The 15,970-nt window shown below is 38.8% G+C and overlaps 1 protein-coding gene across 1 annotated transcript in view; it reads left to right on the forward strand.

Moving 5' to 3' along the window:
* The first annotated feature begins 4,569 nt into the window (after positions 1-4,569).
* Positions 4,570-15,970, forward strand: part of LOC144661218 (nucleolar MIF4G domain-containing protein 1-like) — a 33,632-nt gene continuing 22,231 nt past the window's right edge. The window contains exons 1-7 of the mRNA XM_078521914.1: positions 4,570-4,812; positions 6,019-6,122; positions 7,621-7,749; positions 10,208-10,355; positions 12,927-13,476; positions 14,189-14,259; positions 15,581-15,709. Of these exons, the coding sequence (XP_078378040.1) occupies positions 4,680-4,812; positions 6,019-6,122; positions 7,621-7,749; positions 10,208-10,355; positions 12,927-13,476; positions 14,189-14,259; positions 15,581-15,709 (1,264 nt within the window). The 5' untranslated portion in view covers positions 4,570-4,679. The remainder of the gene's footprint in view (positions 4,813-6,018; positions 6,123-7,620; positions 7,750-10,207; positions 10,356-12,926; positions 13,477-14,188; positions 14,260-15,580; positions 15,710-15,970) is intronic.

Here is a 15,970-nt window from a genome sequence, read left to right on the forward strand (position 1 = left end):
GTGGCTGCGAGGAGATCAAGAACCAATTGGCAGGCAGATTCTAAAGAGAAAATGGGGCTAGATTGGCCATACCCGGTACCCTGCGGAAAGAACCAAGAAAGAACCAAACAACATCACATCACGTCAAGAGCGTTAGAAATGAACGTCTAAAAATTTTACTTGGTCACGTTTGGCCAAGTATCGAAGTCATCAAGCCACTCTTTTCGTGGGATCTCGTACGGATTTTGTCCGTTTATGTCATTTTACTTTGCAGCATATCGCTTTCGGCATTCTTTCTGTTTTAAACTATCGAAATAGCCCGGCAAAAAACCTCGCGTGCCCGTGCCTTTGACCGCCATGTTGTCAAAACAAACACAAGGTTGTCCTCCAGTTCGCAAGTCAAAGTCACGTGACATGACGTCACGTCTGAAATGGGTCTTACAACCACCAATCTCGTCCCCAGGGCTATCCGCGTGGTACCCCCCGACGAATTTGTCGGGGGCACCACGCGGACAGTCCTGGGGACGAGGTTGTACAACCACGAAAAGTCTGTTCCTTGCTACCTTATTACTTCGTTACCTTACGTGAGGTCTTACACAAAGCACTATCCTGAGTCAGCGGGTCCATACGATACCGAAAAATTCCGGTTATAAGCCCTGGGCTTATACAACTTCGTAAGGGGTTTCGGGTGGGTTTATAAGCGGAGGGGCTTATATCCGGGAGGGCTTATAAGCGGAATAAAAAAAACGTTTTGAAACGAGCCACAGGAGTGTTTTTAAGTTAAAAACGCATAATAAAGCAACATTTTGCCCTGTCCAGCAGAGGGGGGCTTATAATCGGATGTATTTTTTTGTTTCCAGATATATGGGCCTATAACCGGGGGGACTTATAACCGGAATTTCACGGTATTCTCGTGTTACGTCACGGTCACGTTGTTCACGACGTGACGGTAACGTAACACGAGACAAATCAAAGTCTCTTCGAGATACCGACTTTTTTGCATGAAGTATGAGTCGACGGTTTATCCTGTGCATTGTTCTTCGAACTTATCATTACAGTTGCTTTGTAGTTTAGTTTAACAATTTCCTATCTTCGCGGAGGAAATGCAGCCATATAATTTTGTCAAAAATGGCTCGTCAGCGCCGGGTATTTATACACATATTCCTTAACACACAAATAAACAGTGCAAATTTCACCGAGATCTGACAATTCTATACTTTATAATTGCAAGGACCTTTCGAAGCAGTCGATTACGGCAGCGAAATTAGCAAATGAAACAGCAAAATATGCGTTCCACGCTTTGTTTTTGCGACGCCATATTTGAATTATTATAGGTAGACCGCTGTTCAATGTGTTCAAGGCCGTATCGTTACGATTGCTCCACGAAAAAGCACGAAAAAAAATACGGATATTTCCGACTACTGTCGGAGAAAACATTGCGCATATAATTGGGACGTAAACAAATCGTTACACTCAAGCTGCGTTTTGTCTAGGCTCTGCGAGGGTCGGATATCAAGACCCAGGATTAAACAAAAGCCATATATCTAACTTGATTTGATAAAAGGTGTCTCCCGAAATTTGACATGACACCGTAGTTCTGAAGCCCTATTTCTGTAACGAACGCTGAATGAGGGCTAATTTTAGGTACTCTAGTTTTATTTATGTGTTTTTTAACCAAAAAGACTGCATATACGGCATTTTGTTTAAATCAAGAATTCTATCAATTTAAGAGTGTTTACAACTTGAAATGTGAGTCAAAATTAATACCAAGATAGACATAAGAAAACACTCGGCGGAGAGCTGAACTGTAGCGTTCTTAAAGCATGCACGTCTCAAATAAACTGAACTAAAGCATTCTACATCGACATTCGATTTAACTTTAAGCAAATCAGGCGAAATATCTGAGGAAGCGGGCATGTGTTATCTCAATTGTCAACTCCATTGTCGCGGCCGGAAATGCACACGATCGCATCGCCTCCCACTAGCGAATCACAGAGAACTATGAACTATGAGTATTAGCTAGGCGGAGAACGCCTAAAATTGAGGGAAAAAGAAAACTATGTACTCACATCAGCGCTTGAAGCGATTCCTTGTGTTTCTTTTAGAAATAACCGACAAGCCAAATATCGTTATGACCGCCTTCAAATCAGCCCGTATAGTCTAGTTCCGAGTCCTAATTGATGTGGCTAAAGACCTTTGCTGTCTAAAGCAAGCTCAACATTATCTGTACCTGCTTGTACCTGGCAAAACGAGCCGACCGGTTATCTGTGTTTAACCGCCTAAAGCTCGGTTTGAGGTACGATAACAGCCGGCGCACAACTTGCAAATCGTAAGACTTTCACCTTCACGGGACTTAATGATGTCCTCCGGCAAACTTCCTTTAGACAGCAGAATGGAAAGCTAGCTATAGATCACAACTGTTCAACTAGTTAGCGCGCGCAACTAGAATTCAAATGAAAGAGAAAGGTTGGAGTTAGAGACTGGGCTAGACTAACCACAAGTAATTCTAGGGGGAGGGAGACGGGGGGGGGGTAGATAGGGAGGGAGAAAAAAAAAGTAAGATTGCATTCACTACATTAGACAGGGCGACATTTCATTGGAAGAAAGCCGAACGATTCTCCGTATCCTCAAACAAAAACAAAAAAACAAAAAAAAAAATGAAACCCCATACATTCCTTAACAGCCCGATAGCCACCTTTTATCAAATCAAGGTAGATATACAGTTAATGGTTCAGTGAATGCTTTCGAATTATATTTGAAGATGAAATACGAAAGAATGTTTTGTCTTTGACTGAAATTCCACTCGAACTGCGTAGATCGCATGTTGTAAAGCCGATTCATGCAACATTGCTGTCAACGCGAAATCTCGTCCCTAACGACCTAGGCTGATGACGAATTTTTAACCGCTCCAAAGCTAAAGGAAGCCCCCCATCTCTTGCATTTGTTTTAACTTCAATAATATCTTTGAAAAGAGCGAGTTTTTTTTATGGTTTATTTTTGACGTTTGTAATTTTTAAACGATGTAAGTGCTAGTGATTATTTATTCATGTTTTAGTTACGCAATCCATTGTTTGTGCGACGCTTTTTATAGATCGCCTTTCAGACACACGTGCGTTGAGATAAGAAAGCTGACATGTCACTTTTAAAATTGTTATATAACGTTTGTAAATGTGACAAGTCACGTTTTTTTCCACGAGATCGCAAGATCACCCACAGTGGAAAGTAATCCCTTGAGAAATTAAAACAGTCCCTTGAGAAATTAAAAAAGTCCCTTGAGAGTTTACAAATATGTGGTTCCAAATTTTGTTCACATAACCCTTATTCTACGTTTTTAGCTTGTAAACAAGGAAAAACGTCGAAAAAAGGGCCTTGAGAGTTAACAAGAATGTGGTTCCAAATTTTGCCCCACATAACTGCTATTCTCCTGCTTTCGCTTGTAAACAAGCAAAAAAGTCGAAAAAACCGTCACAAAGGCGTCTGAATCTGATTGGCTGTTGAAAACTTGTTCGTTTCACCACAATCTCCAGCGCACCCGCACAATCAAACCGTAACGTAACACGAGACAAAAGTGCTGACCAATCTCGAGCTCAGAGTGACCCCCGGCTCCTTCACAGCGGTCAAACGCAAAAGTTGACGTCTTGGTTCTTCTCTGGTTCTTCTGCTCGCTTCGCTCTAACCCCACTCGCCTCGCTCGCGGAAACCCCACTCGGGAGCCTGTTCGCAGGCTAAAAAGAACGAAGAAAAAAGAGAGAGAGAGAAAATAAAGAGATTGTTCAATGTTCTGCATTGCCCTCAGGCGCGTAGGAGGGGGGGTTCGAGGGGTTCGAACGAACCCCCTTTGGAGGTCAATAATGGAGGACCGAAAACACAAACTGTTGATTTTCAGCTTTTAGCAAATAGTGGGGGAATGGAAAACAAACTTTGAGAGTTGCAGCTTTTAAATTACCCTGCACGAAAACGCTAAAAGTATCGGGAAAGTATTAAATTGTTAGGAGAATGGATCTTAGTGCCCTAGTATTATATGTAGTCAAAATAATCCCATTGCTGAAAAAGTATTTCCTTAACAGGCGTCCGGGATTTGATAAATGGAGTATCAATAAACAAAATGCGGGGATTATAATTTCGGGGGACCCAGGTGATACGTGCATTCATAGTTAGTACTAACTATGGTGTATTTAGTGCATATTGACGATTTGACGCCGCTTTTAGTACACTGAAGGTGGAGCCGGGGTGGGGGCTTAACCTTTGCAGCACACATCAAGCTTTTGTAAAACTTTTAGTGTACTAAGCCGGTATGTATGTATGAATGTATCAAGTTAACAAAACGCCGGAAATATTGTTGTTATGACTAAAAATACCTGTTATTTTACACTCCATCGAGTTTGAAATATTGACGTACACAATGCTGAAAATAGCATTTCCGGGCCTCTAGATTCAAAATATTCTGGGGGGACATGCCCCCAGATCCCCCTAGAGGCTCGCGCCTTCGGCGCTCGTATTAAATAACCCCCCTTAATAAATATTCCTGTCAATACGAACACCCTTACAAAAACTTCAGCTACGCGCCTGGCCCTGTTTGCTGAGCATTGCTTACTGGGCGTTTTGATTGTTACACTCCGTGACTGTCACACTCCGTACTTTTTCGCCACGTCAACCTACCGCTGACCGAGGCTAAATGTTGGAAATACGAAAGAAAGAAGATGGCAGATCCTCGAGGGAGAAAGAGAAATAGAGATCAAGCAGACGAATTTTTCCATATTCGAGCCAAAGGACAGTTTTTAAAGGTGCCAAAAGCCCTAGAGAGTGATGGAAAGGAAGTTGTTACAGTTAGAGGTAAGCACAGGAAAACACTAACTTCGTCATTTACCCGGTAGCTTCAGGTTTTCGGCTATAAACGTCAAACCGCAAACGTCTTCGAATCACGTGCTCAGACCCCGAGGTCACGTTTGAATTTTTGAAAGCACATTTTCGACGGCAAGAGCTAGCTTTTCACGTTGGTGATTTCCCTCAAGGTTTCTTCTCCTTTCTTTTTAGTTATCTCACGAATTGACGCTGTAGATATCTGAAGTAGTCTAAATATTTGTCTAGACACAGCACAGGGAGACCACAACAGTTGAGGAATTGAATAAATTAATAAAAGAATATTATTCACGTGGTTTCGCCCGTTTCCTGTGTTGTTTTTCTTCATGTGTAGTCGATAAACACGACAGCACTGTTGTCGTATGCTGTGCTGTCTTGTGTGGGAGCGGATCTCAGATGTGCTAATTTTCTCTCTTTATGATAATAACTGACAAGGGTGGCAACTTTTTCACAAAACGATTTGAACACGCTGAGTGAAATTGCTTCGAACTCTCTTCTTCCCTGCCTTTTTGCGATCAAAATCGACACAAACAATAGCTGGATGATTTTTGAATACGCTCACCTGTCTGTTTCCTGAAAAGAAGCGATTTCCAGACAGAATTTTAGCTCTCTTTTAGCTGTTTTCCTCGAGGTTTTTTCTTCGTCACAGCTGCAGCCAGTTGCCTTGGCACATAGGCGAGCGATATACGCGCCATCAAGTGCGAATCAATTTCGCTTCCTCTCCGCATAGATGTTTTGTGTGAACACTTACTTTTCCTGTCAGTCCAAAATTGCACGCGACCGGAAATCATGACCAAAACAACAATCAGTTAGATTGTTTATTTTGTCTTTTAGGCAAATATATATCAAAATCAAAAGCTTTGATCGTGTAGGTTTTAAGTTATTAGCCTCCAACAGTTCACGCAAAAACATCTATGTGGGGGAGGGAGCGTAGTTGATTCGCACTTGATGGCGCGTAAATCGCTCCCGTATGTACCAAGGTAACTCAAAATTGATAAGCAAGAAACTTGTTAGCATGCATGGGCCACCAGTCCAAAATAATTTTGCTGTTATTTGTTTTGTTTGGTCACTTTAGTTTGCATGACTGACATGTGAAGCAGTCAACATTATTTTGATGTGCTTTATTCAATCTGATCAAACTTACTTTTAATTATTATTTGAAACTGAACTTTTGTTCAGGAAAGAAGACAAGGAAAACACCAAGCAGAAGAGATCGAAGACAACAGGCCAGAGACCAGAAGAAAGCAAGAAAAGTTGCATTCTTTGCTAGAAAGAAAGAGCAGGTCTGTACATACCAGTACTTACATGTTATATATGTGGAGCAGTCGAAACAGGTCATGCCTTCCTACCAAGAATGAAAAAATCATTCAATATGTACAACAACGATATGTACAACAATCAGTGGAAAGTGTGACCTTCACATGATATGCATGCTCTCTAACCCCTTATCCACTTTGCCACGTAGGAAACATTGGGTGAACCACTGTAACAAAGGTACAGTGTATATATGTGTTTCTAAAATGCTATGCTCTCCTTGTTAAATGGCTTTTTCGTTGCCCAGACACCTTAATCAGTTGAGAAAACATCACCCACGGGTACTTGAGAAATAGCTGACTTCAATTTGTCGAAGCGGAACGACGGATGACAATGTTTAATGACAGATTCATTCAGATTTAACAACTACTTTGAATTTAGTGTTGACCCGTATGATTTCTTCTGGAAGCTGTCGCGTCATACATGTGCATTACTGTGAAACCCTCGCTTTAATATTTAGTAGAAACATGGCCCATTCTATTGGATATCTGCAATCTGATTGTTTCTCCCATTGTAAGTTTTCAATTCATTGATAGAACACGATTGCACAAGTATTGCTCTTTAAAGGAACAGTTTTGCTTAATTTTTGTCTTAAAAGTACTTAAAATTGTTGTGCAATTCTTTAAAATTTCTGCTAAAACAATAAAACTACTCTGCCTCATTTTCTGTGACGGGTAGTCAACTGTGCCTCATTGACTTTTTTCTGATAGAAAACTTGGGCTCATAGTCCAAATATTGACTTATATATTGGCCAAAATAATCTATAGAAATGTTTTTAAAGTGGGCCTTAGGATGAAAATGAAACAGTACCGGTATGTTTGCACACCTATGGCTAAGTATATATTCCCACCCCTTTATCTCTGAAATGAATTACAGTGGAACCCCGATATAGCGATCTTCGATATAACGATATTCCCGATATAACGATGAATATTCTATGTCCCGGCAAATTAAATTACAGTAAAATGTATGGGACGGAACCCCGATATAACAATCTTCGATATAACGATGCGAATTTAGCAGACCTAACGTAAAATCTTTCCCGATATAACGATATTATCAGTACACAGTCACAAAACATCGAATTTAATGCAATAACATTACAGTAATCGAGTAATCTCTAACATTTCTGTAAACAGACTTGCGCGATGATATACGAAAACGATACTGTGTCCTAAGCCTCTTTATCAACTTTACCCTCCTTATCCTCCTTTAACATGCACTAAAAAGTACTTGTTAGGCTTACCCCGATATAACGATATTTTCGGTTATTTTACGGCCATATCGTTATATCGGGAGTTTCGATATAACGATTCCTCGATATAACGATATAATTTTACTGCTCCCTTGGCATATCGTTATATCGGGGTTCCACTGTAAATAGATATTTTTGTGACTATAATTTTATCAAGACTTTTTTCATAAAATTCAACACTGACATTTATTTACTGTTATCTTTTTTCATAGGTTTCAAAAGTGTCAAACACTATTCTAAACAAAAGGCAACTGGAGTCAAATAGTAATTCAGCAAAGAAACCCTCAGATGACATACTTGCAAAAGTAGAAAGAAAGAGAAGTAAACAAAGAAGAGCTAAGGTAGGATGACTTGTCAACCTGCATAACCTGGCAATCTAGGCAATTTTACAATAATACTACATGCAGATGTTAGTGGAAAAGTAAATCCTGAAGATTCACAGAATTATTCCCTGTCTGAGCACACTCTTGGTAATAAAGGCTTGGGTTTATTGAGCAGTTTTTAACAACCAAGGTTAAATTTTTCAAAATTAATGTAAGCAGCATTTGTTGCTGTCAAATGGCAACAAAATGGCATTGGGCTTAAAGATGTTGATCTTTAAGTCCTGTTGGTGAACTTATGAGTCAAAGCAACTAGAGTGGATAGTATAACAGCAAAGCTTCTCAAGGCTGACAAACTGTAGCAACAACTGTTGACTTTTTCTGTGTGCTAGTGAGAAATATTATGTGGATAGTGAGACTGTTCAGGCTGCAGATTGGAGTAAGGGTCTTACTCGACCACTAAAGTCCTTAACTGGAGGGGATTAAATTACCATTATGTCTGTTGTTGCAAAAGTGTTGGGAGAGGTGACGATCAAAAGAATAATAATCAGATGGTGTTGGCCCAAAGCTAAGGAAGGAGCAAGGAACTCGTGGTCCCAATGATGACACTTCTGTTGTTTTCTTTAGTGATGTAGCATGGAGGTATTTGTTCTACAGTTGGTACTTTGAGAGTGATAAATGATCGTCGCAGTGAATTTCCAATTTAAGCAATTGGAATAAAGAAGCCTGAAAAAAATTCAGGGCTTCAACGGGATTCGAACCCGTGACCTCCGCGATACCGGTGCGATGCTCTACCAACTGAGCTATTGAAGCCACACATTGGGAGCGAGGTCAATTGTGAATTCATATTTTCCCGTGAGAGGAGTGAAATGATGTAATGTATATGAAATGATTCATATATGAACTGCGGATGTATATGAGAGTGATAAATGATCGTCGCAGTGAATTTCCAATTTAAGCAATTGGAATAAAGAAGCCTGAAAAAAATTCAGGGCTTCACACAATTGACCTCGCTCCCAATGTGTGGCTTCAATAGCTCAGTTGGTAGAGCATCGCACCGGTATCGCGGAGGTCACGGGTTCGAATCCCGTTGAAGCCCTGAATTTTTTTCAGGCTTCTTTATTCCAATTGCTTAAATTGGAAATTTACTGCGACGATCATTTATCACTCTCATATACATCCGCAGTTCATATATGAATCATTTCATATACATTACATCAGTTGGTACTTTGCTAGCTACCTATACCACATGGTCTAAGTGTCTGTTCAATATGTCCACAGTGTCCCTTCCATCAGTGTTGAACCTGAATACCATCATACCTCCTATTTGTTTGTCAGAGGTTTACCAGACTTGTTCCTCACAATGCTGGTTAATTATTGCATAGCCGTTTTGTAGTAACATCTTGGTCTGCTTCTTGGGATACAGTCAACTCTCTTTTAACGGACACCTCTACAAGACGGACACCTCTTTAAGACGGACACCTGGTGCTGGTCCCATCCCTGCCGTTTTTCAGTCATTTTACTGTAACTAAACTCCCTATAAGACAGACACCTCTCTAAGACGGGCAGTTGGAGCCGGTCCCGACAGTGTCCATTTTAGAAAGAGTTGACTGTGTACCATTTGCCCATTCACTCTTGTCCTTTCTCAGGCTTCTCTTGACTTACCAGTCTTTCTTCCTATTATTATATTATAAAATCCTGTCATCCCAACTTGCAACTGGACGTGCAATCCATTCTTGTTAGCCTAAATAGCACTTCAGTTAGCCTAAATGGCACTCCACTTAGCCTAAATGACACTCTTACCTAGTTAGCCTACTTTTAGCTTAGGCAGCTTGCAGTTAGCGTTTTATTTGGAGAAGGGGTTTCTGCCTCACACATTTGTTAGACTCATCATCATGGCTCTATCAATCCAATGCTCCCATTTTAGCCTGTATTACCGGTACTGTAGTGTCTGTGATCAGTTTAGTTTGACGGAATAGGGTGATAAGCCTTATGGCAACCTCATTCTGGAGGTCCAGGGGTTTTCTGTCTGGGTTTTCCTTCCCTTAATCACAGGTTCTGCATTACCTGTGCAGGGGCTGCAATATTGAGGACATGTAACATATGACTTTGCTGGGAGAGCCTGTATTAGAAGGAAAGGTATTCCCCAGCATTTGACACAAAAGCATTGGTGACACTTGCTAGCCCCTCTGAGACCAGTGCTTAGCCCCCATGCAAAATGTTCATTTCCCAAAAATTGGCATTTAATATGTGCATTACCAAAATGTAGTTATAAAGTTGTCTTTATCCTGATTGTACTTTCTGAGGTTATCAATTTTGTAAAACCTGAAAGTACCATGAGCCACTTTAAGGGAATCCAAACATATTACTTTTTGCATGTACAGTCTCGAGACAATAAAATGCCCATGTAAGCAAATTTTGGCTAGTCGCATCTTAATCACATGAACTAATGAAATGTATTTAACATGTTTTTATCTAGGTCCCTAAATCACAAAAAATCTTGAAACAAAATCTTTTGGCAGACAACAGGAAAGAAGACAAAGAGATTAAGAAGCTGGAGAAACTTTTAAAACTGGGCAGTAAAGGAAATGTTCTTAGTAGCAGATTCAAGATGGAGGGTCTTGACTGTATCTTTGGAAATTAAATATGTTTTGCTTTGCTGTACATGTGCTAGTTGGTAGAATGATGTACATGTTTACTCACTGACTCCTGGAGTTTATCAGAAAAGAAGACCTTTTTGACATTTTGTAGTCAGTTATGAGTTTTAGTAGCACCAAACTACTCAAAACAGGAAAGTTGTGTTGTATGACATTTCGCTCAGGCATACCATATTTATTCGAATAAACTCCTCCCTCAAATAAACACCGCCCCAAATAAATGCCGCATGGTGATGCAGTGTTTATTTGAATAATAGACCCAAAAAACAAATTCAGTAAAAATCAGGTTTAAGCAAGCCTTAAAAATTATTTTCTTTGATTTGTATAACGATGTTTCCAGCACTAAAACATGTTTCTGTTTTTTTTAAATGCAAATGTTCAGTTACCATGCTATTGTTTGCAAGAAATCAATTGAATTTTAAATAAACGCCGCCCTCGTATAAATGCTGCACTCAAATTCCGAAAAAATTAATAAACATGGCAGCATTTAATCAAATAAATATGGCATGCACAAAATCAAAATTTTGACAAGAAAGCAGCCCGCTTCTTTCAACATTCAGTTTTATTTTCCCTTTTTACTTTCCCTCTTCTCTTAATTACTGCAGCTAGCTGTTGGTCTTCTACAAGGCTTGCTTTCACTTCAAGAACTCTCTTGGAAGAAAGACTCAACAAGGCCAGAAAAATTTCCAACCATGGAGTAGCCCAGGAAGGGTAAAAGAGGGAAATTTTCCTACCAGTTTTTCACTCAAATTTCCAAGCATTTTTGTATGTATTTCAAGTTAAAATAACTCAATTTCTCTGCTTTGGTTGTCATTGGAAAAATCTCTTCTTCTTCTCTTGGTGCCTTTTCTATTTAAGTGGAACAATATGAGGGGTTATCCCCGCCATAATTGTTTTTTCATTTTAAAGTAGTGTTCTTCTTTTTATTGTAGCAGCTGTCATTTCGCTTTAGTCGTTTCTCTTCTGCGAAAGGCACATTTTGTGAAATTACGCGTCAAGTTCCATCAAATACGGTTATGCAGAATTTAGAATGCCCCCATTTGGAAAATTCTGGGTGCTCAATTTGAGCAGAATTCAGGAAGTCAAATTTGACAGAATTTGGTCCCTCGAATTTTGCGAAATTCAACTCACTGAGCTCTCAAACATACTTGTCAGCGGTTTTGCTTATAAGAAGTACTGATATTCAAGTTAAATTCACGTAAACGTCTCTCAACTGTTCGTTGACTAACACCCATAAGCGAAGCTATTTGTGGAATGTTAAATCAATGTGGGGAATTAGAAAGGATAGCCGACACTGACCCGTCTTCACTAGATTTTATTCTTCTCTTTGATTCTCGCTAGATTTCACAACTCTTTGACTCGACTGACTGAAAGATTACTTCGACTAAAAGCTAAGTAAATCACAAAACAATTGTTTCTTATCTTCGACGCACACCTTAGCTAAAGAACGCTGATTGGCTAGATACGAATCTTCTAGACATAAGATTAACAAAGATTTCCAGACAAACATTTCACAATCACTATTTCAATTTGATATCTTTGGTATTAATAATCCTGTTTCCGAACATCGACGTTCTACGAGAATTTGTAGCTGTTCTTGAGAAACGTCTAACTTTGGCCGTCCACACTGCCCAGTAAAAATACAACCTGCCTGAAATGCATCTGTACTATCGTTAGCGTTGGTAACCGCTTCTCTCGCTTCACGAACGAGGTGGATTATACGTGCGTGAGCTCCAGTGTCCAAGTATCTCGCAAGCACATTTAACACCCAATCTAACCTGAAAACTGTATAATCAAACGTATCGAAATCGTGGTTGCTACCCTCTAAAAATTTCACTACATGAGTACGAAGGCATTCGCGCACTTCACTCTACCGTCGCGGCGGCCATGTTTTATGCTGAGTGACCGCTCCTTTTGCTTTTTAAGCAAAACCGCTGACAAGTATGTTTGAGAGCTCAGTGAGTTGAATTTCGCAAAATTCGAGGGACCAAATTCTGTCAAATTTGACTTCCTGAATTCTGCTCAAATTGAGCACCCAGAATTTTCCAAATGGGGGCATTCTAAATTCTGCATAACCGTATTTGATGGAACTTGACGCGTAATTTCACAAAATGTGCCTTTCGCAAAAGAGCAACGACTAAAGCGAAATGACAGCTGCTACAATAAAAAGAAAAACACTACTTTAAAATGAAAAAACAATTATGGCGGGGATAACCCCTCATAGAACAAAGGCTCTTGTTTGTCGTGGCCTGTCAGGTGTCATTGTGTTAACTAATATAGGTATGCTGTGTTTCAATAACTCAATTATTTCTAGCTACCGTTGGTACGGTTTGGTATTTTCCTTCATTTATACGCGAACAGTGACATTTAAATTACCATACACCAGAAGAAGGGAAAATACCGAATTGTACCTTGAGTGAAATGAAACCACAACAAATATGTATATATATATATACACAGAAGTTTGAATGTGCTACTTGAGCTGACAAAGATGCCACCACAAAATTGGTGTTTATCATACCTTAACATGTTCATAATCAGATTTGCTGGAGGTTTGTGAGCCTCAAATGATAAGAAATGGCAAAGGCTACTGTCATGATTATGACATGTCTGAATCACAACCAAAGGAGGAGCATGACATGAATTCTGCTGGAAAGAATGATGAGAAGGGCATGAGTGGAAATGAGAAGGAAGACAGTGATATTACAGATAATGATGACAATGATAATGATGATGATGATGATGATGATGATGATGATGATGACGACGACGATGATGATGATGATGATGATGATGATGATGATGATGATGATGATGGAGACAACAATGATGATGGCAAGGACGAGGACAGTGAAGAGGAACAAGATGAATATGAGGGAGTTTTGTATGACAATGATGAAACTGACATTATTATAAGTTTTGCCAAGCAGGACAGTAACAATAAAAATAATGATCACAAGGATAATGGCAAGGATCCAACTGGGAAGACACAAAAATATATTCCACCTCATTTAAGAAAGGACAAATCATCAGCAAGCCAGTCTGAACACTTTAAAAGAATAACATCTCAGATGAAAGGTCTACTAAACAGGTAAATATTAATGTCAAGTTTGAAATGTGAGCAAAGTACAGTTGTTTTAATTTTTTAGTATTGGAACGGGTGTTGTCTCAAATGATCCTGCGGGAACCTTGCTGTGTTTGTTTGGCTTGCAACTGTAACTTGCACGATAAATGCCCTTGTATTTTATTGGTTCGTAGAGTGGTTTTCACTTGAGTGTCGAAAGTTAATTGCGTTTGCTTTGGTTTTGCATTACTACGCTTAGTGATTGGCTTAAAAATCTCGTGCCACTTTCTCAGCCAATCAGAACTAAAACCAAAACCAATCGTGACTCGCTCGCGCATGTTTTCCTGCGCTTCTTGCCGGCTACATGTATTTGCTTCGAGTTTTGATTGGTTCACTGGATTGTCTGTGTCCTTTGTGATTGGCCAGAGTAATTGCTTTGGTTTTGGTTTTTCGACACTCAATTGAAAACTGCTCTAATACAACATTGGGGAATTCTTTTCTTGATATTTTGATATTTTTAAAATTTAAATGCCCACCAATCTTCATTGAAAAACCTTCAAAAATGTTTTGTTGGTAAGAGTCAGAAAAGTTTAGAAATTGATTAGAAAATTGACTTTAGAAATTGATCAGAGTATTGTAGTCTGTTATTGTTCAGAAAACATCACCTTTAAACTTCTTTTTTATTATACATGTTATTCCCACACAATTTATTCACAGATTTTGTTTGTACTTGTGACAGGCTTAGTGAAGGAAATATGTCAGTTATCAGCAATGAAATAGAAAATATTTACACTCACAACAGCAGAAATGGTATGTTTACCAGCATTTCTTTACCAAATGATTATTTACAATTATTATAAATATGGCACTTACAGTGTACAGGTACAATTATAAATATTTATACAATACTAGACAGAGGTTTTATGGAAATACCTGTCCATTAGTTTTAACTTGAAAGGTTTTTGTTGCTTTTATTATAAATATTTTATTTCAAAAGTATCCATGATAAAATGTTCAAGGAGTAAAAAATTATTGTCTGCACTGATATTAAGTTCATGCGGAGATACGCAGAGTTACCAATTACTATTACAAACAGCAATACAAATAATTATATTGTCTAACATTTCAAGGAGGCGTGGTGGCCTAATAGCCTGACTGCGGTCATTGTGTTGTGTTATTGGCCAATCTTTATCATCTTGCAAATGCAATGTTTTGGACTACAGCACACTGTTTGTTTTGACTTGTCACATATTGACAGACGTGGTTCGAGTTATCGAGGGTAAAATTATATAAAAAATGACCTAAACGAAAGTTGCTTTGAGTAAGCGGAAGATTTGAGTTTTGGAGGGTTCAAGTTACCGAGGGTAAAATTACAGTAAATGTACACAATGTATAACGAAATCCAGGGGAAATCAATGTTTGTTTGAGTTAGTGCGAGGTTCAAGTTAGCGAGGGTTTGAGTTATTGGGAGTCAACTGTACTTAAACATTTCCAATCATCAACCTCAGAATGATATCAAGACCTTAAGCATCACGTAACAGGCATGTTTACTATTCCCTTATTAGAAAATATAAAAGTTCTTTATCATAGAAAAAGATAGAGATGATGTTAGTGGAAGGTTAGTTTTTCTGGTGTGTGTCAGGGTGGAGGAGGGGAAGATGGTTGCAATATTATTTTGAGTTGGCTTTGGAATACAGGGTTCTTACAAGTCATGGAAAACCTGGAAAGTCATGGAATTTTAGAATTTCATTTTCCAGGCCTAAAGAGTCATGGAAAATTCTATTGATTATACAAAATAAATTAGGCTGTCTATTTTTGGTGAAGAAGAGGGTAAAAACGTACCAGAAATCAAGATAATATTTGAAAATTTCCAAGAAAAACGGACAGATTTAGGTCATGGAAAACTTTAAAAAGTCATAGTTAAGGTCATGTAAAGTCATGGAATTTCAAATGCTCAAAAGAGTACGAACCCTGGAATAGCCCAAAACTTGGTTGATTCCCACAGCCTTATTTAGTGTTAAAAAGGCAACACCAAAACCCCAAAAGAAAAAAAATATTGCCACTCCTACACAAGGTTCTGCAAATTAATCATTTATTATGAGTAAGTACTGCTCATTGATTATCTCACCAGATATGAACAAGATACTTAGCAATCTTATTATGGGGTCATGTGTGTCTACATCATTGATGCCTGAAAAACTTCTGATGGAACATGCCATGCTATTGGCAATTCTTTCAAGCCATATTGGAAGTGAAGTTGGTAAGTTTGCATTAAACTGCACATCAGTAAAGTACAAGGTCATTACTTTAGACACTTTTTAGTATAATTTGCACTTTTTAATTTATCAATTGAAATGGCAACATTCATCTTCTTTTGCCCTACAAATAATTATGTTAACCATAGATAGTGCATATACTTTCAAACTGTTGACAAGAGGATTTGATTCCTTGATGAATAAACTTAAGTGACACGGAACAATTTGGCGCAATGCAGATTTACATGTAAGCTTTACCCTCTCTG

The sequence above is a fragment of the Oculina patagonica genome, chromosome 7 (assembly GCF_052425735.1).
Source record: "Oculina patagonica isolate OP01 chromosome 7, crgOcupat, whole genome shotgun sequence".
Taxonomy (NCBI): domain Eukaryota; kingdom Metazoa; phylum Cnidaria; class Anthozoa; order Scleractinia; family Oculinidae; genus Oculina; species Oculina patagonica.